The following is a 22,543-nucleotide window of genomic DNA, read 5'->3' on the forward strand; positions in this document are numbered from 1 at the left end:
AAGTCTGAAAGGGGGTGCTGCATTCAAAATTTGTGGAATGATTTTGAGCTGGTGGGCTTGTTTGGAATCAAAGGGAATTGAGTGTAGTTAGTCCGTTTTTGAACACCAGGTGAACTTGCACTCCATTATAGCTTTGCATTGTGTGGTTAACCTTCCTTAAAATAATATTACATCCTTTATGTTACTTTATAGAATAAAAATAAGGTACCATGAAATGGTAATTGGGTATTTCTTAACATTACCAATTTCCAACTTAGGCTGGTGAGCTCGTTAGCAGGCAGCTGCCTTCACATTTAAACCAGGATCTGCGGCTAAGGATGGTCTTATTTGTTTTACTTCAAAATGTTTTTTCACTAATGTTTGGGAAAAGTTAATAGTGCCTAATGAAAAATAGCACTGAACCTCACTTCCATCACAGAATAGGACTAAATGATTTGTACTAAAAATATATATTGCTCACGTGAAAAGAACTGTAGCAACCTGCTTGGGAAGGGTTCAGATTAGCACTTCCAATATTGAACTTTGCTTAAGTGCTCTGTTTAAGCACGCCAAGCAACAACCTCATGTTATCATAAGAGCTCTGTTGCAATCCAAATCTAAAATCTGCATTAGAATATTAAATAAACGTGTTAACTTCTTTGGTGCTCAGTGTATGTTTCTTTCTCTAATTACTTAATATGATTCTAAAATTTACTTCTGTTAATTAAACTGGAAAGTTTTTACTAAGAATTCAATGCAAGCTGGAGTGTAATGTTTGTTAACTATCTATTTGTTGATTGCCAAACAGAATCACCAACCTTAAGTACTGGGGAAGATGTGAGCCAATCACCTCAAAGACACTACAGCTCCTGAACGATCTCTCCATTGGATATCCTTTGATCAAAGTCTTCCGAACTACAGGAACAGATGTTTCTAAAGAAAGTCATGATGCCCATACCACAATTCGGGAAGTTATCTTGGTGCAACCTCACTTGGTCTGAAGTTCAGAAAAGATGGAAGTCCAGGGCAGGCCACAATGTAATTTATAAATCTTTTCTTCAGGAGAGTGACAACTGGAAGCTAAGAGTAATTAAAGGAAAGACAAGTGGTTGGTGTTTAGCACTGGTAATAAGGGACTTAATGACCAAATGTAACTCCAAGGAAAATCATTGGCATCGAATAAAATAGACCAATGGAGTACCTGCTATTTTAAAAATCACTTATCTCTGATTTGCCACAGTGTACATATAGGAGCCAGAAGACCCATGCTCAGATTTAGGAATAGCTTCTTGGATTTCTGAATGGCCCATAAATATATATGCACTATATTTATTTTTGGAATTTATAGATTTTTGTGCCATACCGCTACCGTGAAACGGCAAACATCATGTCATATTGTCAGTGATAATTGAATCTGGTTCTCGTATTGGCCATTAATTAGTGGTGATAGATGAATTGACACAGTTCCCATTTCTGATCAAGTGTAAAGTTGCCCAGAACCACCTTGTCAGTGTCATGTGAATTTAGAAACCAGTTAAAAAGTCAAACTGCTGTATCTGCTCGGAATTCAGAATGCCCCCAATGGATGAGACAACATATTTCATGATATATTGATGATGAACTTGATTCTAATGCTGAAGCAGATGGAAGTGTGGATTTTAATCAGTTTCCCCCTTCACTGACGCTGACTGGTCTGGTCACTGTTTTCTGTGTTTATTTCTTATTTCCAGTTTCTTGTTTTCCTGCCAGTTGAAAGTGCTGAGCAAAATCAAGCATTAACTTGTTACAGATGTCAAGAGGGGAAAAAACCTAGTCAGTGAAAGTCTGAAGTAAAGACAGAAAATGCTGAATCTGTGGCGAGAGAGAAAAATAGAGTGAACATTTTAGATTCACAAACACAAGAAAATCTGCAGATGCTGGAAGAACTCAGCATGCCAGGCAGCATTTATGAAAAGAGTAAACAGTTGATGTTTTGGGCTGAGACCCTTCATCAGTACTGGAAAAAATATGAGTTCAGAGTAAGAAGGTAGAGGGAGGGGTGGAAAAAGTACAAGGTGATGGGTGAAGCCAAGATGGAGGTAAAGGGTGAACTAAAGAGCTGGGAAGTTGATTGGTGAAAGAGATAAAGGGCAGGATAAGTTCATGAAATTGATATTCATGCCATCAGGTTGGAGGCTACCCAGATGAAATATAAGGTGTTGCTCCTCCAACATGATTGTGGCCTCATTACGGCAGTAGAGGAGATCAGGGCATAGCATGTCTGAAGTAGAATAGAAATGGGTGGCCACTGAGAGATCCAGGTTTTTCTGCCAGATGGAATGTAGGTGCTCAGCGAAGTGGTTTCTTTATCTATGTCAGGTCTCAAGAATATACAGAAGGCCACATCAGGAGCACTGGATACAGTAGATGACCCCAACAGACTTGCAGGTGAAGGGTCGCCTCACGTAGAAGGACTGTTCGGGAGTTGTGAATGGTAGTGAGGGAGGGAGTAAGGGCAGGGGCAGGTGTGGCACATTTTAGATTGATAATCTTTTGTTGAAAGGTCATTGAGCTGAAAGATTAACTCTAGACACTGTGTGACCTGTTGAGCATTTCTAGCACAATCTGCTTTGATTTTTAATATAGTCCTTGTGATTTATATTGATTTTAAAATAGCTTTTGAACTGCAAGCAAAGCTCCTAAGGAGCTACTGATGTGAAATATAAAATATGCAGTTATACCACTTACCTGTTTGTTGGTTTAAACTGAGGGAATTCTAAGTGATGTTTGTGCTGCTTTATAGTCTCATGTCTGATGAGCTAACGCCAAGTGAGTGGCTTTGGGCTCCATACCATCTCTAATGTGGGAAGCTAGCCACTGGAGCGAAGGAGCACGGGAATTGACTTGGTAGAGATGTACAGGTGATAGAAGCACAGATCAAGTGGATGGTCAAAGGCTTTTACCCCAGGTGAAAATGGCTAATATGAGGGGACATAGTTTAAAGGTGATTGGAGGAAAGTAAGGGAGGATGTCAGAGGTAGTTTTTTTTTAAACATAGTCTGGTGGCTGCATGGAATGCACTGCTAAGGGTGGTGGTAGTCAAATACATTAAGGAAACTCTTAGACATACACATAGCTGATAGAGAAATAGAGGGATATGTGGGATGGAAGGGTTAGATTGATCTTGGAGTGGATAAGAAGGGCAGCACAACAACGTGGGCTGAATAGCCTGTACTGCGTTTTAATATTTATGTTTGATTTGCTCATCAGTATAGCTGGATCCTCTATAATACAGCATTAAATGACTCCCTGTTACCTAATTTAAAGGTTTTGTATGGCAACCTGTGGTTACTTTGTCCATTTTCTCCTGTGCTTGGACCCCTTCTACTGAAGTCAAAATTTTGAACAATGCTGTGAGTAGTTTATATCCTTGACTCTGTACTTACTTATAGCAGTGTGAGGAAGCTAGTAAAGCTCACCGCTGTTCAATTCATGCTGAACAATCACACGGTAAGTACTTCATATTTTTCCTTTGTTCTCACCACTTCGGCTTGGCCTTCATTCATCTGGAAACATGTTTAGTTGAATGTATTCATGGTTAATGACATTGGTGTCATGGCAAGTGTTTTCAAACTGGAATCATGTCAGGCTATCTTCTTTTGTGTTGTATTGTGTGCCATTGATTCCCAGAATGTGTGAGTAATGATCTTCTGTTGCACCTCAAATTGATAGAGCGAGCACTTCTCCTTCCTGGGCATCAATAATCAGTCAAATTTGAGTGACATGCGATGTCGGACTACCTTCTACACCGCCCTTGGACGATTGCTGATGGTTGATCTAGGTATGTAGAAGGCATCAAACAGCAAAGCAATGATTTAGCTGTAATGTCAGTCTGTACATTCGAACATGTACACTGTACTTCCAGGCTATTGAATATTTACAGGTAATACAATGTGTTCTCATGAGTAATCTTAAATTGTGTTCTCCATATGTCGTAACATTTGGTGGTGATCCATAACCTGTTTAGAGATGCAGTTTGATTTGCACTGTTGCTATTTGCATTCCTGCAGCACTCTTCAAATGTGACTTCCTCCATAGGCTGTAGAATTTTACTATTTGTTCGGGGAGAGGCAGAGTCAAACAAGATTCCAGCAGGTTTTTAAGGCTCAAAGGATGTTGGATTTTGAAGTCAGATTTACATGGGCAGATAGATAAAACACAAACAACCTTGGGCAATGCACACAAAATGTTTGAAGAACTCATCAGGCCTGGCAACATCAATGGAGAGTAATAAACTGAAAGTTTGGGCTGAGACCTGTCATCAGAATGGAAATGGAGAAGCCAGAATAAGAAGGTTGGGGTGAGCGGGAGGAGTACAAGCTGGCAGGTGGTAGGTGAGGCCAGGTGAGGGGGGAGTTGGCTTGGGAAGGGAGGGGTGATGAAATGAGAAGCTAGGAGGTGATTGATGGAAAAGGTAAAAGGCTGAAGAAAAAAAATCTGATAGGAGAGGACTGTGGACCATGGGAGGAAGGGAAGGTGGAGAGGCAGGTGAGGAGAAGGGATGAGAAGGGAGCCCAAACGGGGAGTGGAGAAAGAGAGAAGGGATTTACATGTGGGAGCATCCTGTACAGCTGTTCTGTAATTGGATTGTGTGGTATACAGTTCCTCTCACCACACTACAAGAAGGATGTGAGGACACGGGTTGTAGAAAATACTGTACCATCATGACAATGCTCAATGCATAAAAATAACCCATTCAAGCCTTTCATGATGATTATTGTAATGTTTCCAGATTTTGCTGAGTAGTCCAATCTTGACTGAGGGATACAGTAGGTCTCAGCATCTTTGGGTTGGAGGAGGAAATATCTGCCAGAGTCCCTTGCAGATATGAACATGAGCTAATGTACACGTTGAACACAGGGCCTGACTGACGTCTGAAAATTGGTTCATGATCTCTGCTGATGGAATGGGTAGTTGAGAACTTCACCATTGAGCACCTGGCAGGATGTTAGCAGCTTTGAGTGACCATAGAGAACATTTGTTTCAAATGCAGATTTGTAACTAACTCTTGCGTTGTGTGTTGTGTTCCACAGGTGAGGACGAAGATCAGTTTGAGCAGTTCATGCTTCCCTTAACTGCAGCGTTCGAAACAGTGGCACAAATGTTTAACTCCACCACATTTAATGAACAAGATGCAAAGGTACAGTAGAGACTGGGGGCATTTTATCCAGTTGCTGCATTAGCCCCTTGGTGTTTGAAGCAAACACTGTTGCAGACACAGTATTACACATAAAGAGTAGCCTGGCTCTGTAGTACAGTCCACACTTAGGTGATATTTGTGCAGGTATCTTTTCAGGGTGAAAGGAACTGACATACCCTTCTCTATTCTCCTACCAGCTTTTCTATATTGTAATTCATACTTTGCTTGTCCCTAGTCCCTCTCCCCTCTCAAACTCAACAGCAACCAGTAATTTACTCGGGTACTTCAGAGGATGTTACTCATTGTGTGGGTCTGCAGTTGCACATAACTATTGAGTAATTTTTCTGAAACAATTTGTGAACTTAATGGGTCTTCACACCAACCTGTTCATTTCACGGTCACTATTGCTTCCTTTTTATTTCAAATACATTGTAACTGAATAATTTGATGCCTTCCTTTTGTCAGGTTTGACCATGAATATTGCATCCTATCTGTCCATGTACTATGCCAGCCAGTACATAAGCTGCAGCAATATGATATGGAGAGCAAGCTGTTGCCCATGTAACGAGCTGCCCCTCTCCATGCAGCTGATTAATCCAAAGGAATGCCAGAGACCAATACAGTTAGGTACAGGTGGCATCGCAGGAAATGCCAATCATCATTGAATGAAGTAGTACTGCCTTAAGGACTCCAGTTCCACATTTTTCCTCAGTATTTACTCCTAAAGCTTTCCCTGTGAATGGGTGTAGCCCCAACACAGCAGATGGGCTTGAGTTTTCCTTCTCCTAGATGAGCTGCTAACCATGGCTGACAAACCCCATCTGCCTGAAGCAGCTGGTTTTAAGATGCCAGTAACCTGCCTTTGCCCCTTTCCCTATCAGTGGAAGCAGTTCTGTTGGGCTTAGTAGCTAAGCCACACATGAAGGCCAGGACCTGGACTTGGTTGTTAGAGGCTGCTTTAGATGCATGCCACTGGGAGTATTGAATAGAATGTGGGAGTTTATCCCCACCGCTGCAACCCCTCCCCCCCCAAGCTATGACAATCTTAAGGAACCAATAGAATAATTGCATAAATCAGCGGGATGTACTAGTATATAACAAACCCACTTTTTAATTGTACTGTTTGCTTGCTCATAGAGAACTTTGGTTGGTCTAGTGAGAGATCTAAGGGGAATTGCTTTTGCCTTCAATGCAAAGACCAGCTTTATGATGTTCTTCGACTGGATGTATCCTTTTTAACATTTGGCCAGGAATCAGAAACAGAATTGGAATTGATCATTGATTTGGAAATGGGGGGTGAATTTTCAAACTCGCGGTTATGCAGATCTGTTAGTTTGATCAAGTCAGGTTTGGGGTCAGGTTCTTTGTCGGGCCATGTCAGTGGCCCTGGGCTAAGATGAAAAAACAATAGATATATTCTATCTATTATTTCATTTGAGTCTTTGGGGTATGGACTATTGCAGATACCTTTACTGCAAAACAAATTGTGAAAATTCTGTATATGTAATTAGTCAAATGGTTTAGTGAGGACTTCAAAATTCAGGTTTGGGCTTCAATAAAAATAACTGACGCATCAACCACAGAAAGAGTACATTCAGTTCTGACGACTTTAATCAATTCATTGACATCACATTGTTCTTAGTACCAGAACAAAGTAGTTTCAGATTTACTTCATTACTGAGGCTACGTCCACACTAGACCGGATAATTTTTAAAGCACTGATTTCATGTAAAAATGATAGGTGTCCACACCAGGTGTTTTTGAAACTACCTCCGTCCACATTAAAATGGATATTTGGGCACACCTCCTCCTACTAGGCATGTGCAGGACACATCTACAGAAAACAAGCGACATGTTTGGTGTCAAATCTCGCCGTGAAAGACTTGGAGCACGTTTGTCCAGTTACAGACTAGAAAAACTTAAAAGGAAATTGCCAAACGACGGACAGCTGTTGTCTCTCACACAGGAGGACTTAAAACAAAAAACAAATACTGGACTGTATGGAGGCAACCGACAGGGAGTTCACGGACAGTATTGGGAACATTTCCTACAGCCATAGTCTCTTCACCGATGAAAGGGACGACAGCTACAACTAAATGCAATAATGCTTGTTACTGGGCAAAAGTGAAATTTGCTGTTACCGCATTTGTTTGCCTTTACTTTTGCATGTCTTTCTATATTATTTTGCTGTATTTAACATGTGCAATAAAACAAGTTAATGGGCAAAAGTGCTTTTATTTTTACCTGAGTAAAAGTGAAACTTATAATTTTCCTTTTTTGGCTTTAACATTTTCAGGTCTGTTACTTAAAAATAACGTTTTGGAAGTAGTGATAATTGCATCTATTGAATGTTTACACAGCAATACATTAATAAAGCACCTTGTTCAATGTATAAAACATGTCTGCATCAGTGTTGTATTTCCATACAATGTTACATTAGGCTGTAACACATCTATTGTCAGAGAAGTACTTGCATAAATAGGTAAACCACCTTCATACAAACAAGGACAGAAAACAGGGCAAAGTGAGTATACTTATTTATTCAGTAAGTTATGGGTCAAAGTATTTGGTGAGTACATTTCTAACTCTACTGGTTTCAGTCTCATTGCCGTCTGTTCTGAAATTGTTAGGTTGTGTGTGGGGTTGAAATACTCTGTCATACTGCAAAGCTGCAGTAACATTCTGCTGAGGGATGGTCTCCTGAAACCGTCTGCCATTGTTGTTGTGGTGTTGGAAGTTGCGTTCCAGAAAACTATGAAATGCTGCGCTGCTGCTACCATCTGTTCCGGCACGTCATGGCCACGTCTTTAAAAAGCTTCAGTTACCCTGTACACACTACACCGGACAATCAGCATTTTCAGATTTAAACACTCTGGAGAGCGTTTTAGAAAAGCTTTGTTTTTGGGGGAGGAAAACGCCGTTTCAGTGTGGACGGAGGATCAAAACGAAGAGAAAAAGCTTCAGTTACAGATTTAAAGAGCAAACGAGGAAATCTGCAGATGCTGGAAATTCAAACAACAGCACACACAAAATGCTGCTAGAACACAGCAGGCTAGGCAGCATCTATCGGGAGAAACGATGTCAACGTTTCGGGCCAAGACCCTTCGTCAGGATTTATCCGGTCTAGTGTGGACGTATCCTAAATTTGTGTGATTTGAAGTCCCGTTCTGGACTGAGGCAGTCTCCCCTCAGGAACCTCAGTTCAGTATTACTCCAGCTGTTTACTCAGACTGTGCTTGTGCTCTGAAAGCAAACGTAATGCAAAACTGCCCTGTGAAATCCTCAAAGTGGAAGGAATCAAAATGGAAGGGTTTAACGTGTGTATCTGACTATTTTTTGCTGTTATCTTAAGCCTGTTTTAGCAGCCTATCTCATCTGCAATTGATTTTATTGATTCTGTTATATTTCTCTGTTCTGCTGTGAAGGCCTGGAAGAAAATCTTGGTATTGTTTATGGTGACATATATGTACTTTGATAGTAAATTTACTTTGAACCTTGAACACTTCTGTCAAGGATTTCGGTCCATGTAGAATTAATATAAGGTACTTAACACAGAATCTCCCTGATACGAGTCAAATTTCATGGAGATTTTCAGCACAGAAATGGGCTATTCTGCCCTACTTATCCCTGCTGAGCTAGTCTTAGTTACCACATTTGATCAATATCCCGTTAAACCTTTCCTAACCTTAAAAAAAAATAAAAGTTGTAATTGTTTTCACCTCTTCCAATTTGTCTGGCAGCTCATTCCATATACCCACCAACTTGCTTATGGATGCCTCTTGAATTCTCTTTAAATTTTCCCTTCTCTCCTCAAGTCTGAGCCATCTAGTTCTAGACTTTTTTTTTGGGGGGGGGAGGAGTCTGTGGCTATTCATCTTATCTATGTGGCCCTAATGTTTTTATATACCTCTATCAGATTATCCTAATGCTCCAGGAAGAAAAATGGCAGCAATGAGAAGAGAGCAAGGACTGGAATATGGGGGCACTTAATGAATTATGCTGCTCGCTTATGGCAGCACTCCCTGCAGATATCAGTCGGGGGAGTGGGGGGACTTTGCCCATTATATCTGGCCAGGTAATCTGTTGTAATCAGTTGTCTGAAGGGCACCATACCACAATATGGTATACTGTACTTGAAGTCTTTAGACATACAAGCTAGGGTGCTTAAAACTTTTGCACAGTACTGCAGTAATTTTATTTATTGTACTGTACTGCTACTGCAAACAAAAAATTCATGATATGTGAATGATGATAAACCTAATTCTGATATGAGTCTCTGTTGTGGGCTGAGAGTGGGAAGGGGGTAGGGAAAGGGGAATCATGGTTGGGAAAGGGGGAGGGAAGAACATAAGAAATAGAAGCAGGAGTAGGCCATCCGGCCCATCAAGCCTGCCCTGCCATTCAATAAGATCATGGCTGATCTGTCCATCTACCTGCCTTTTCCCCATAACTCTTAATTCCCCTCCTATGTAAGAATCTATCTAACTGTATCTTAAATATATTTAATGAAGAAGCCTCAACTGCTTCCCTGGGCAGAGAATTCCACAGATTCACCACTCTCTGGGGAGAAACAGTTTCTCCTCATCTGCATCCTAAATCTTCTCCCCTGAATCTTGAGGCAATGTTCCTTAGTTCTAGTCTCACCTACCAAAGGAAACAATTTTCCTACTTCTGTCTTATCTATCCCTTTCAAAATTTTGTATGTTTCTGTAAGATCTCCTCTCATTCTTCTGAATTCCAGAGAGTATAGTCCCTGGCGACTCAATTGCTCCTCATAGATTAACCCCCTTCATCTCTGGAATCAACCTGGTGAGCCTCCTTTGCACTGCCTCCAAAGCTAGTATATCCTTCCTCAAGTACGGAGACCAGAACTGCACTCGGTACTCCAGGTGCGGCCTCACCAATATCCTGCAGAGTTGCAGCATCACCTCCCTGCTCTTGAATTCAATCCCTGTAGCAATGGAGTCGGAGGAAGTGCATTGGCATGGATAGTGGATTGGTTAACCAATAGAAGGTAGAGAGTTGGTATAAATGGGTGTTTCTCCAGTTGGCAGTGGGTGATGAGTGGGGTGTTGCAGGTTTCGGTAGGAAGTACCAGAGAGACATTCTGTAATGATCAATGAACCAATTGTTTAGAATCAAATGACCTTGGTGTGTCGGTTAGATGTGTCTACACCTGCACCACCCCCACCTCCAACATTTCTTCTCTGTCAGCTGTCCCACAGTGTGCTCCCACAGTGCTCCATGCTCTCCTTTGCTCCCACCAGATTTACAATCACTCTCCACTTCGCATTGACAAATGTACTACTGTGCAAAAGTCTTAGGCACCTTGGCTCTATCTATATATATGTACATACTTAAAACTTTTACACAGTACTGTATGTTTTCATATATTACATTGAGATTCCTTTCCTTTCAGGCAGTTGCAGGGAAATAAATACAATAGAATTTATGAAAAATTATAAATAAACACTGAGAAACAAAACATAGAAATGTAGGAATCCTACAGCACAATACAGGCCCTTCGGCCCACGAAGCTGTGCCAAACATGTCCTTACTTTAGAAATTATCTAGGGTTACCCATAGCCCTCTATTTTTCTAAGCTCCATGTACCCATCCAGGATTCTCTTAAAAGACCCTACGGTTTCTGTCTCCACTGCTGCTGGGAGCCCATTTCACGCTCTCACCACTCTCTGCGTAAAAAAACTTACCCCAACATCTCCTCTGTACCTACTTTCAGCACCTTAAAACTATCTCCTCTGAGTTCACTCAACCTATTCTCATAAGGCACGCTCCCCAATCCAGGCAACATCCTTGTAAATCTCCTCTGCACCCTTTCTATGGTTTCCACATTCTTCCTGTAGTGTGGCAACCAGAATTGAGCACAGTACTCCCAAGTGGGGTCTAACCAGGGTCCTATACAGCTACAACATTACCTCTCAGCTCTCAAACTCAGTCCCACAATTCATGGTCAATGCTCTGTTTGCCTTCTTAACCTCAGAGTCAAGCTGTGTAGCAGCTTTGAGTGTCCTATGGACTCGTACCCTGAGATCCCACTGATCCTCCAAGAGTCTTACCATTAATGCTATATACTGCCATCATATTTGACCTATGTGCAAAAGACAAATTCATGGAAGTAATCAAAGTGAATCAATAATAATGAGTTGCAGAGCCTTTGAAAGTGAGTCAATAGTTTGTGGAATCAGTTCAGAATTGAGTGTCCTCACTGATTGAGGAGCCTGATGGTTGAAAGGTAATAAGTGTTCCTAAAACTGGTGGTGTGGGGCTAGCAAATAATGTTACCAAGTGTCTTGAAATTGATGCCTAACTCTGTACTCTTCAGCTATAGCACTATGAGAACTGTAGAGGTGGAATTTGTGATGATTTTCACTGATACTGCCCTGTGGAGAATTACCTATAACTGTCCCATGAGTAGTAGTCATCCTCACTGGAATGTTGTCTTAACATTCCTTCCATGGGCAACATTGCTGAAGACTTATCAAGTAGTTGTAAATTTGTTTGTGTGACCTTGCTATGAACAAAATATTTTTCACTTTGCCTTCATATAAATTAACAGTGTTGTAGCTGAGAGAGAGAGGAGGTGCTGCACAAGTACTCAAAGTTCAAAATAAATTTATTTGTCAACGTGCATGTATGTCACCATATGCGACCCTGCGATTCATCTTCTTGCAGGCATTCAATGAAATACAATGAAAACTACACAAAGACTGACAGCGACCAATGTACAAAAGACAAAAAGTGCAAAACACGATAGATAGATAGATAAATAAACAAACAAACAAACAAATAAATAAATAACACTGGGACATGAGTTATAGGGTCCATAAAAATACCAGATTTGCATTCACAGGAATGCAAACAAAATTAATGCACTCTTTGTGTAATGGGTGGATTGGAGGAACGGGGCTTACTTCGCTGTTGTTGCTTTGTCACTTGGTATGTTCTGTGTTGTTCTGACGAACGTTGTGGGTATGTTATTTTGGCACTGGAATGTCTGTCAACGCTTGCAGGCTAACCCCAGCACATCTTCGGTTGTGTTGGTTATTCATACAAACAGATTTTCACTTGTGTGTTTTGATGTAGGTGTGACCTGGAGATCTTTGAATCTGAACTCCTTCCCCACTAAGATGCTGTGAATTTCCACTGATAGGTATTTATAGGAAGAATTCATGTGATTTCCTTAGCTTTCACTGCCCCCAGTTATCCTGCCTACATGCCAATACTGCAGCGTGCGGTGGAACTCTGGTACCACGACCCAGCCTGCACTACGCCCATCCTCAAGCTGATGGCTGAGCTGGTCCACAACAGGTGATGTAACTCTTGAGGCTCCTGTCCATCAGGGTCTCACCAAGATTGATGCACCATGGCCTCTGCCTCATTTGTTACAGTATAGCTGCACAACAGACAAACAAAGACTTAGATTTCATCGCTGTATAGGTGAGTAAGCGAGGGCTTTTCCCTTTGGAGTGTAGGAAGGTGAGAGGTGACTTGATAGAAGTATACAAGATGATCAGAGTAATCGATCAAGTGGACATCTAGGCATTTTTTTTCCAGGATAGAAATAGCTGATATAAGTGGGCATATGTGGGTGATGTCAAATGTAAGATTTTTACACAGTGAGCGGAACGTGCTGCCAAGCGTGGTGGTCAAAGCAGATACAGTAGGGATGTTTCAGATATGCACATAGATGATCTTTAAAAAAATGGAGTGCTATGTAAAAGGGAAGGGTTAGATTATCTTAGAGTAGGTTAAAAGGTCAGAATAACGTTGTGGGCCAAAGGGCCTGTGCTGTGTTGTACTGTTCTATGTTCTAAACCTGAGTTAGGTCCTAAACCAGGCTAAAACAATTGTGCATAAATGCAAAATTTGTGCATCAACCCTGAGCCAAAGAGTGCTGAACATCTTTATCTTATCACAAGTATCTCACTGAGCCGGCCTGATAGGGACCATGTACTCATTTATCCCTTTGAGGAATGTCGTTCTGCACAGATCGATGCTGTGTGACAATGTTGACACAATAAGTTATTACAATATCGTGAATTAAAGGCATTGTAGCATATTGCCCTTTATAAAATTTCAGGGCCCTATGAAGCTGCTTAAAAAAAAATGTTCTGACATACATCCAGTGGCCTCTTTATTAGGTGCCTGCTGTAGCTATCCACTTTAAGGTTTGACGCATTTTGTACTCAGAGATGCTCTTCTGCCCATCACTGTTGTAACAACAACTAAACCTCTTGACCATGCCTGCATGCATTTATGCATTGAGTTGCTGCCACGTGATTGGTTGATTAGATATTTGCATTAACAAGCAGGATTATCTAATAAAATGGCCACTGAGTGTACTGCTTGTCTCTATATCTTCACTGCTGTGCAGTGGTTTCCTTGTCCACGTAACAGTCATTATCCTGTCTTCCAAACTTCAAAAAACAGCGGTAACAAGTTAGCCACTCCCCTACTTGCAGCTCACTCTGACCCAGCTCAGTGACTCAAGGCAATGACCCTAAAATATCACACAGAACCTCTGTAGTTTCATGTAGAACTCCTGTGAAACAATGGAACTGGCTCATCTGTTCATTACAGATCATTCACTGTTGGTAGTATTGCTCACTACTTGGGGCTATCTTGAGATAAAGACCTATCTGGAGAGAAAGGTGGATGGAAAATGCGTGGATAGGGATCAGTTATTTAGTAAGTCTTTAAGATATAGAAGCAGAATTAGGACATTTGACCATTGAGTGCTCCACATTCTATTATGGCTGATTTATTTTCCCTCAATCCCATTCTCCTGTTTTTTTCCCCGTCATCTTTCACACCTTGCTAATCAAGAAAATATCTACCTACACTTTAAATATACCCAATGACCTGGCTGTGACAATGAATTCCACAAATTCACCACCCTCTGGCTAAAGAAATTTCTATTCCTTCTATTTTGAGGCTTTGCCCTCTGGTCCTAGACACTCCCACTATTGGAAACATATTCACTCTAGGCCTTTTAATATTCAGTCTGTTTCAGTGAGATCCCCCTCATTCTTCTAAACAACAGAAAGTACAGGCCTTGAGTCATCAAATGCTCCTCAGTGGTTGATTTAACCAGAAAACTACAGTATTTAACAGAGAATGTTGGGGGGGGGGGGGGGCAACAGGGAGAGGAAAGTCAAAATGACCTGGACTCTCAAGTCTGAAAAGTAGGTGGAATAGGACTCAGTGCCAGACTTACAAATGGAATTAAATAAATCCTCAGTAAATGTCTAGAAAGCATTTGAAGGACTAGGCAGAAAAATAAGGGGAATGGAACAACTAAATAGCTCATTTATAGAGCTAGGTGTAGGCACAGTGAACTGAACCTGTGCGTGTTCTTTTTATGAGTTAAAGATCGCATTTCCTGAGCTTTGTCTCGAAGGTCAGTACTTGGTTTATCCTGTTGAAGATCTGTGGCCCTGAAAGTCTGGGGGACAGGGTTATTGCTACTAATGGCTGATTAGGACTTTGAGGTCCTATAATGAAGGCCAGTCTAGTGGATAAACCCCAATCAGAACATGCACACGTGTGCGCACACACATACCATCAGCCAATCTAGACCTCGGAAGTTTGAAGAGGAGGGGACTTCTAGCAGGTTCACTGCCCAAAGCTAAAAAGGCAGCAGCGGGTCGTGGCAGCAAAAAAAGAGCTTTGACCAATGCCTTGTTGGCATTTGGGATTGATTAGCAAGAGCAGATTTAAGGAAGGCAGGGGCAAATGCTGTGGTTATCGTCGGAGTAGACACAGTCACAGTGGTAATCTTGAGGCTTCAAGTCTTTGGGGTTTCAGTCAGAGAAAGCAAAGGAAAGAAAGGCTCAAACTTTTTTTCCTTTTCTTTATATCTGCTGAGCTAGGACAGTAGAGATGCCAGGCAGTGAAATACTCCTCTTGTGGGGTATGGGAAGGCAGGGACACAGTCAGTGTCCCTGATGTCTACACTGCAAGGAGTACATCTAGCTGTAGTTTCTAACAAACCGTATTAAGGAGTTGGAGTTGTAACTGAATGAACTCGAATTCATTTGGGAGGCTAAGGGGGTGATAGATAGGACATATTGAGAAGTAGTTGCACCCAAGGTAACAGGACACAGGAAACTGGGTGGCAGTCAGGAAGGGAACGGGATTAAAGACTCCTGTGGCCATCCCCCTCAACAACAGGTATATAACTTGAGATACTGTTGGGTGGAGGGGACAGACCTAACAGGAAAATCACAGTGATCGGGCCTCTGGCACCGAGTCTGCTCTGTGACTCAGAAGGGAAGGGGAGAGAAGAGCATGCTGTGGTGATAGAGGGTTTGTTGAGAGGAATAGAGAGCAGGTTCTGTGGGTGAGAAAGATTCCCAGTTGCTATGTTGCCTTCTGGGTGCCAGGGTCTGGGATATCTTGGATTGAGTCATCAGCATTCTTAAGTGGGAGCCTAGCACTTTTTTTCTTAGTAATAGCAATGGCACTCTCCTGCTCCCTGACACTCACAGACCTCTGGTACACTACTTGTGTTTTCCACAGTGAAGATAGTTGCAAAGTACCCATTAAGTTCATCAGCCATTTCTTTGTCCCCCATTACTACCTCACCAGCATCATTTTCCTAGGATGGGCTTGCACTTCCTCAAAAACAGTTCTGAACAATAAGGTTTTCAGAAAGCTCTCTCCAATTCTCTATTTGCAAGCTCCCACTAGCCTCACCACAATTGTAAGAGACAGTACTGGTTGCTTCCCTTTTCAAGGGACCCCATTCAGTAGCAGCTCTCTACTTAGTACGTCCCATCAGTGGGTTCGGCTTCCTTTTGGCTTTGTTGTGGTTGGTGAAGCAACTGCCATTATAAACCGAGATACCTTGGCTCTCAATTCTTTAATGAAAATTCTGTAAAACGCCCACCTATGCAACATCAGGGGTGGCTTCAGCCACAGTGGCTACTACCATGGACTGCCCTGCTGATGGAAGCCTCCCGCACCTCCAGCACGTTTTTCTCCAGTCTTACTTCTCTGATCAGCTCAACAAATGAGGGAGAGGGACGCATCTTCGGAGGCTTGAAGCAATCGTGTCACATGACTACACCCTTTGCCACTTGGTCCACCCTTTATTGATTCACATCAGCCAGTTGAATGGTTTCTTTATGCCGCAAGCAAAGAAGCTGTCACCAAAAAAAACGTAGGCACAAAGTTTCTCCCCTTTCTCCTGGAACACGTGCCTAAACCCTGTTATAAGCTCCATTGGGCTTCCTGGTACGTCAGTAACACTTGCCTGTAGCCTGCAGGAATAGCAAAAGGGTTCTCTACCTTCAAGGACCTCACCACCTCGGCAGCCAGACCTTTTAAACTCTCTACCGGCAACTGTCTTTTCATGTTATCAGAGCACTGCCACTCATCCTGCATCTGAGAGGTCTGCTCCATCCAAGTCTCATATTTTCTCCCCCACGGGGGTGGGCTTCACCCCCGAGAACATTCTCAGCCTACAATAACTTTGACTCTCTGCCTTGCACTTTGCCATTTATCCACCAGGGACGTAATTGCCAATGCCAACTCAGAATTTTCACCCCTTACTGGAGGACCCATTACAGGTTTCACGTCACACAACTACTTCCCCTCACTCTGAACTAGTCTTTAAAGTCTCTGCCCTCAGCTACAGGAAGCTTGGCTTCAAATTCAGCACCCTTGCCTATGCTCCCCTCTTCTCTGAAAGTACGAACAGCCCATGTCCCTGTCTCTCCCGGGACACCAGTGGTACCAAGCAGATGCACTCCCGTCACGTCATCGCTAGTCTGAACTAGAACAACATCTTTGCCCACCGTTTGGTCAAACTGCCCAACTGCCCATGATTGTAACTTTCCCTAATACTTTAACGATACTTAAAATCCTAATCAACAATTCACCTGGGCTGCAGATATTCACCCTGCTTAGAACACAAGCCTTAGTTATGGATAATCTCTTTGAATCACACCAGTGCTTAATCCCTGCAGTGTCCATAACCATGTAACTTAATCACTTTCCCGTTAATAATTTAACACAGGCTTAAACACAAACCCACTTAATTAATTAGAGCAATTACACAGTATTCAATTAATTCAGTCCAGGATGATAGCCCCTGTTTACTGGGTGTCTAGAGATGTGGCTTATTAGCCCCTTGCCAACAGCCATCAGGCTTATCCACTTGAGAAAAGCACCATTTTCAGACTCTATGTATAGGGTCGATATGACTTGGGTCCCACCAAAGCCATGAGCTTGGGATGTCTCACCCACCTAATTTACTGCCCCCATGCAATCACCTGTCGGCAAGTGATAATAGATTGTACACTGAATACAATTTGTAAAGAAAGTATGTTTATGAACATTAACTTAACCAAGCAGTTATTAAAAAAAAACAGAAAAAGAAAGAAGGAGCATCATAATTTAACAGTCAAAATACATACAGGTTGGAGTTCAAATCTTCCAAAGGCTGTGTGTCTGATGTACTTGCAGCACCAACTACTATTCACCGATCCCCCGATGGAATTCCCCTTCTTGGGCTCCATTGGGCCCCGCATTCCTGCTAGATCGAATCTTATTGCCAGTTCTCTTGAGCTTCTCTTTCCATCTTCGGTCAAAAAAGACCTCAACCCACCTCAGTGTCCATCTCAAAAACCTCCCCCAGCATCCTCTAGAACCTTCTCCCAGTTCCACCATCCTGACTGGATGACACAACATTCCTTAGCATCCCTTATCTTCCACGGTAAACCAAAAACAGTGAAGAACACACTGTTTCTACAGAAAACTATTACATGAAATACTCTCCAACATTAGCAGTAACATCTTCACCGGGGCATTACATGTAGCTAAGCAGTTTTTGTAGTAGGGAGGACATAAAATTTTTGGATCATTAGGCACTCTTCCAGGGAAGATAGAAACTGAACTGGAGGGGAACTAATATCCTAGTGGGAAAATTTGTTAGTGCTGCACAGTGGTGTTTAAACTAGAGTTTCAGGAGGATGGGAGCCAGAGTGCCAGACAGTGGAGAGGTGTGGAGGCAGATATTGGTAAGACTTCAGACAAAGTTAGGAATCAAAAGTTTGAGCATGGTGTGACTAGTGTCCTGAGTTGACTGTATTTCAATGCAAGAAGTATTGTAAGAAAGGTGGAGAGTAGTTCTGGAGATTAGTAGTTGGTTTACAAGGTACTGTGCAGTGAGGGGATGCTGTTGATAGGGCATAATTGCAGTCAACAGTATGAGTTGTAAAAAGGCAGATGAAATTGAAAAGGGTGAATACAGGACTGAAGAGGTTGTGTTTGAATGAGTGTAGCATACAGAATAAAGTATATGAACTTGCAGTGTGGTTGGAGATTGACAGGTATAATGTAGGCATCACTGAATCATGACTAAAAGATTATAGCTCGGGGCTCGTCCAAGGATATATCAAAAGGATAGGCAATAAGGCAGAGGGGGCAGCTTTGCTCTGTTGGTTAAAAAAAAACATCAGAAAGAGGAGACATAGGGTTGGAAGGTGTTGAATCATTGTGGATAGAGCTAAGGACCTGCAAGGGTAAAAAGACCCTAATGGGAGTTATATACAGAACCACCCCCCTCCCCCCAAACAGTTTTAAGGATGTGGCCCTCAAATTACAATGGGAAATAGAAAATACTTGCCAAATAGTCAATGTTACAATAGCCATGGAGGGCTTCAGGTTGCAGGTAGATTGCAAAACTCAGGTTGGTATTGGATTATAAGGGGTGTTCCTAGAGTGCCAACGAGATGGCTTTTTAGAGCAGCTCATGGTTGAGCCCACTAGAGGATCATCTTATTCTCAATTGGGTGTTTTGCAGTGAACTAGAATTGATTAGAGAGCTTAAGGTAAAAGAACTCTTTGAAGAAAATGATCATAATATATTCAAATAAGCTAAAGTCAGATGTATCATTATTACAGTGGAGTAAAGGGATGAGAAAGGAGTTTGCCAGAATTGATTGCAAAAGAACACTGGCAGAGATGATGGCTGAGCAATAATGGCTGGAATTTCTGGAAGGAATTTGGAAGGCACAGGATATATACATCCCAAAGAGGAAGAAGTATTCTAAAGGAAAAATGACACAACCGTGGCTAAGAAGATGAGTCAAAACCAGCATAAATGCCAAAGTGAGGGCATGTAATAGAGTAAAAAATAGTGGGAAGTGAGAGGATTGGGAAGCTTTTAAAAACCAACAGAAGGCAACTAAAAAGTCATTAAGAAAGTAAAGATGGAATACAAAAGTAAGATAGCCAATAATATTGAAGAAGATACCAAAAGTTTCTTCAGATATATAGAGTGTAAAAGTGGGACATGAGTGGATATCAGACCCTGGAAAACGATGGAGGTAGTAATGGACAATGAAATGGCAGAGAAACTGAATGCATTTTGCATCCGTGTTCACTGTGGAAGGCACTAGCAGTATGGTGGAACTTCCAGGTGTTAGGGGTCACAAAGTTACCTGGACTAGATGATGTACACCCCAGGGTTCTGAAAGAGGTGGCTGTAACATTCGTGAAGGCATCAGTAAAGATCTTTCGAGAATCGCTAGATTCTGGAATGGTTCCAGAAGACTAGAAATTTGCAAATGTCTCTCCTCTCTTCAAACCAGGCATTCTTTCTTTCTTTCTTTCTTTTTTTTTCTATAGGGCAGTTAGGGGGGAGGGGTTAAGGGGAGGGGGTAAGGGTTATATACATTGTTTTTTCATACTTTGTAACCATTTAAAAATGCAATAAAAAAAATTTTAAAAAAAAGAAGGGAAAGAAGCAGGAAAATGGAAACTATTGGCCAGTTAGTCTGGCTTCAGTGGTTGGGAAGATGTTTGGAGTCGATTACTAAGGATGAGTTCTTTGGGGTACTTGGAGGCACATGATAAACTAGGCCATAGTCAGCATGGTTTCCTCAAGGAAAAATCTTGTCTGACAAATTTGTTGGAATTCTTTGAAGAAATAACATAGAATAGACAAAGGAGAATCGGTTGACGTAGTGTAGTTGAATTTTCAGAAGGCTTTTGCCACAAATAAAACTGCTTAACAAGCTACATTCATGGTATTATAGGAAAGGTTCTAGCATGGATGAAGCAGTGGTTGATTGGCAGGAGGCAAAGAGTGGGAATAAAGGGAGCCTTTTCTGGTTGGCTGCTAGTAACTAGTGGTGTTCCACAGGGGTCTGTGTTGGGACCGATTCTTTTTACATTATATATCAATGATTTGGATGTTGCAAAGTTTGCAGAGATATGAAGATAAGTGTAGGGGGCAGGTAGTTTTGAGCAAGTAGAGAGGCTACAGAAGGACTATGAGAATGGGCAAAGAAATGGCAAATGGAATACAGTGTCAGGAAGTGTATGGTCATGCTCTTTGGTACAAGAAATGGAAATGACTACTGTCTGAATGGAGAGAAATATAAAAAACTGAGGTACAGAGGGACTTGGGAGACCTTCTGCTGGATTCCCTAAGGTTAATTTGCAGGTTGAGTTTGTGGTGAGGAAGCCAAGTGCAGTGTTAGCATTCATTTCAAGAGGACTAGAATATGAAAGCAGGGTTGTAATGTTCAGACTTTATAAAGCACTTAGTGAGGCTTCACTTGGAGTATTGTGAGTAGTTTTGGGCCCCTTATCTTAGAAAGGATGTGCTGAAACTGGAGAGGGTTCAAGGGAGGTTCACGGAAATAATTCCAGGATTGAATGGCTTGTCATGTGGAGAGCATTTGATGGCTCTGGGCCTGTATTCACTGGAATTCAGAAGATTGAAGGGTGACCACATTGAAACCTATCGAATAGTGAAAGGCCTTGATAGAGTGGATGTGGAGGGGAAGTTTCCTGTGGTAGGAGAGTCAGAACAGAGGACAGAACCTCAGAATTAGGGGGATGTCCTTTTAGAACAGTGATGAAGAAGAATTTCTTTAGCCAGAGAGTGGTGAATCTGGAATTCTTTGCCATAGGCAGCTGTGGAGGCCAAGTCTTTATGTATATTTAAGGCAGAAGTTGATAGATTCTTGATTGGTTAGGGTATGAAGCAATACGGGGAAGGCAGGAGATTGGGGCTGAGAGGAAAAGTGGATCATGATGCAATAGCAGAGCAGACTCGATGGGCCAAATATCCTCATTCTTCTCCTATATCTTGTGGTCTTCCTTCCTAGTGCAACAGTGCAGTGGAAATTGTGTTGTGGTTCATCGTGGCTGTTGCTGTGATTTACCACCACACATTGCAGCATCTCCGATCTGAGTTCTCTGTATCCTGTTTGCAGGTCTCAGCGGCTGCAGTTTGACGTATCTTCCCCAAATGGCATCCTTCTTTTTCGAGAGACCAGTAAAATGATTACAACCTATGGTGAGTCGCTCACTTCATTCCTCTTCAATTATTCTTTTACCACTGTTTGTTTTCAGAAGATTCAGAAGAAAAGAGGGTACGGGTCTACTCTGGAACATTTTGGATATATCCAGAGCTGGGAGCATATGTTGCCTGCTAGTCCCTTGCCCACTGAACTGAGGAGCAGCTCTCAGTGCCTGATTACTTTACTGAACACTCCGGAAGGTGTGATGACAGGAGATGTCATCTCTTTTCGAATGGACTTCATTCCTCCTCTACGCCAGCTTTAATTCCTGCAAGGGAAGTTTGGGTTGGAGGAGTGGTAGGACCAGTTGTTCTAAGTAAATTTATTATCAAAGTATGTACAGTTGCAAGAAAAAGTTGGTCAACCCTTTGCAAGTTACCTGGTTTTCTGCCTTAATTACTCACAAAATGTGGTTTGGTCTTCATCTCCCTCACAATAATAGACAAGCACAACCTGCCTAAACTAAAATCACGGAAACAATTGTACTTCTCATCAATACCGAATATTCCATTTAAACAATCACAGTCTTGTTTCCTGAACCTCTGGAGTAATGACTTCTAAAAATCTATTTGGAGTCAGGTGTTCCAATCAATAAGATGAGATTGGATGTGTGGCCTGCAGAGGTGCCCTGCCCTACAAAAAAGACACACAAAGTCAAGTTACTGACAGAGCTAGCTTTTCTCAAGAAAGATCTGTTTATGTGCACCATGCATCAACCAAAACAACTTCTAGAGGACCCTAGAAGAATTGTAGAGATGCATGAAGCTGAAAAAGGCAAAAAAAGCATTTCTAAAGACCTGAGTGTTCATAAGTCCACAGTAAGAGAAATTGTCTATAAATGGAGGAAATTTAGTATTATTGCTACCCTCCCTAGGAGTGGGCATCCTGAAAAGATCACACCAAGAGCTCAATGTGAAATGAGATGAAAAAGAACCCAAGGGTAACAGCAAAAGACCTGCAGAAGTCTCTAGAACTTGCTGAAGTCTCTGTTCATGTGCCCACTATAAGGATAACACTGAACAACAATGGTGTTTATGGAAAG

At 41.9% G+C, this 22,543-nt stretch overlaps 1 protein-coding gene across 3 annotated transcripts in view; it reads left to right on the forward strand.

Moving 5' to 3' along the window:
* Window positions 1-22,543, forward strand: part of xpo7 (exportin 7) — a 193,386-nt gene that overhangs the window by 128,026 nt on the left and 42,817 nt on the right. For all 3 annotated transcript variants that reach the window (XM_059959530.1, XM_059959646.1, XM_059959588.1), the window contains 7 exons: window positions 788-868; window positions 3,405-3,468; window positions 3,691-3,799; window positions 5,052-5,158; window positions 6,296-6,384; window positions 12,380-12,487; window positions 21,415-21,497. In XM_059959530.1, coding sequence (XP_059815513.1) covers window positions 788-868; window positions 3,405-3,468; window positions 3,691-3,799; window positions 5,052-5,158; window positions 6,296-6,384; window positions 12,380-12,487; window positions 21,415-21,497 — 641 coding nt within the window. The remainder of the gene's footprint in view (window positions 1-787; window positions 869-3,404; window positions 3,469-3,690; window positions 3,800-5,051; window positions 5,159-6,295; window positions 6,385-12,379; window positions 12,488-21,414; window positions 21,498-22,543) is intronic.

Source organism: Hypanus sabinus, chromosome 1 (assembly GCF_030144855.1).
Source record: "Hypanus sabinus isolate sHypSab1 chromosome 1, sHypSab1.hap1, whole genome shotgun sequence".
NCBI lineage: Eukaryota > Metazoa > Chordata > Chondrichthyes > Myliobatiformes > Dasyatidae > Hypanus > Hypanus sabinus.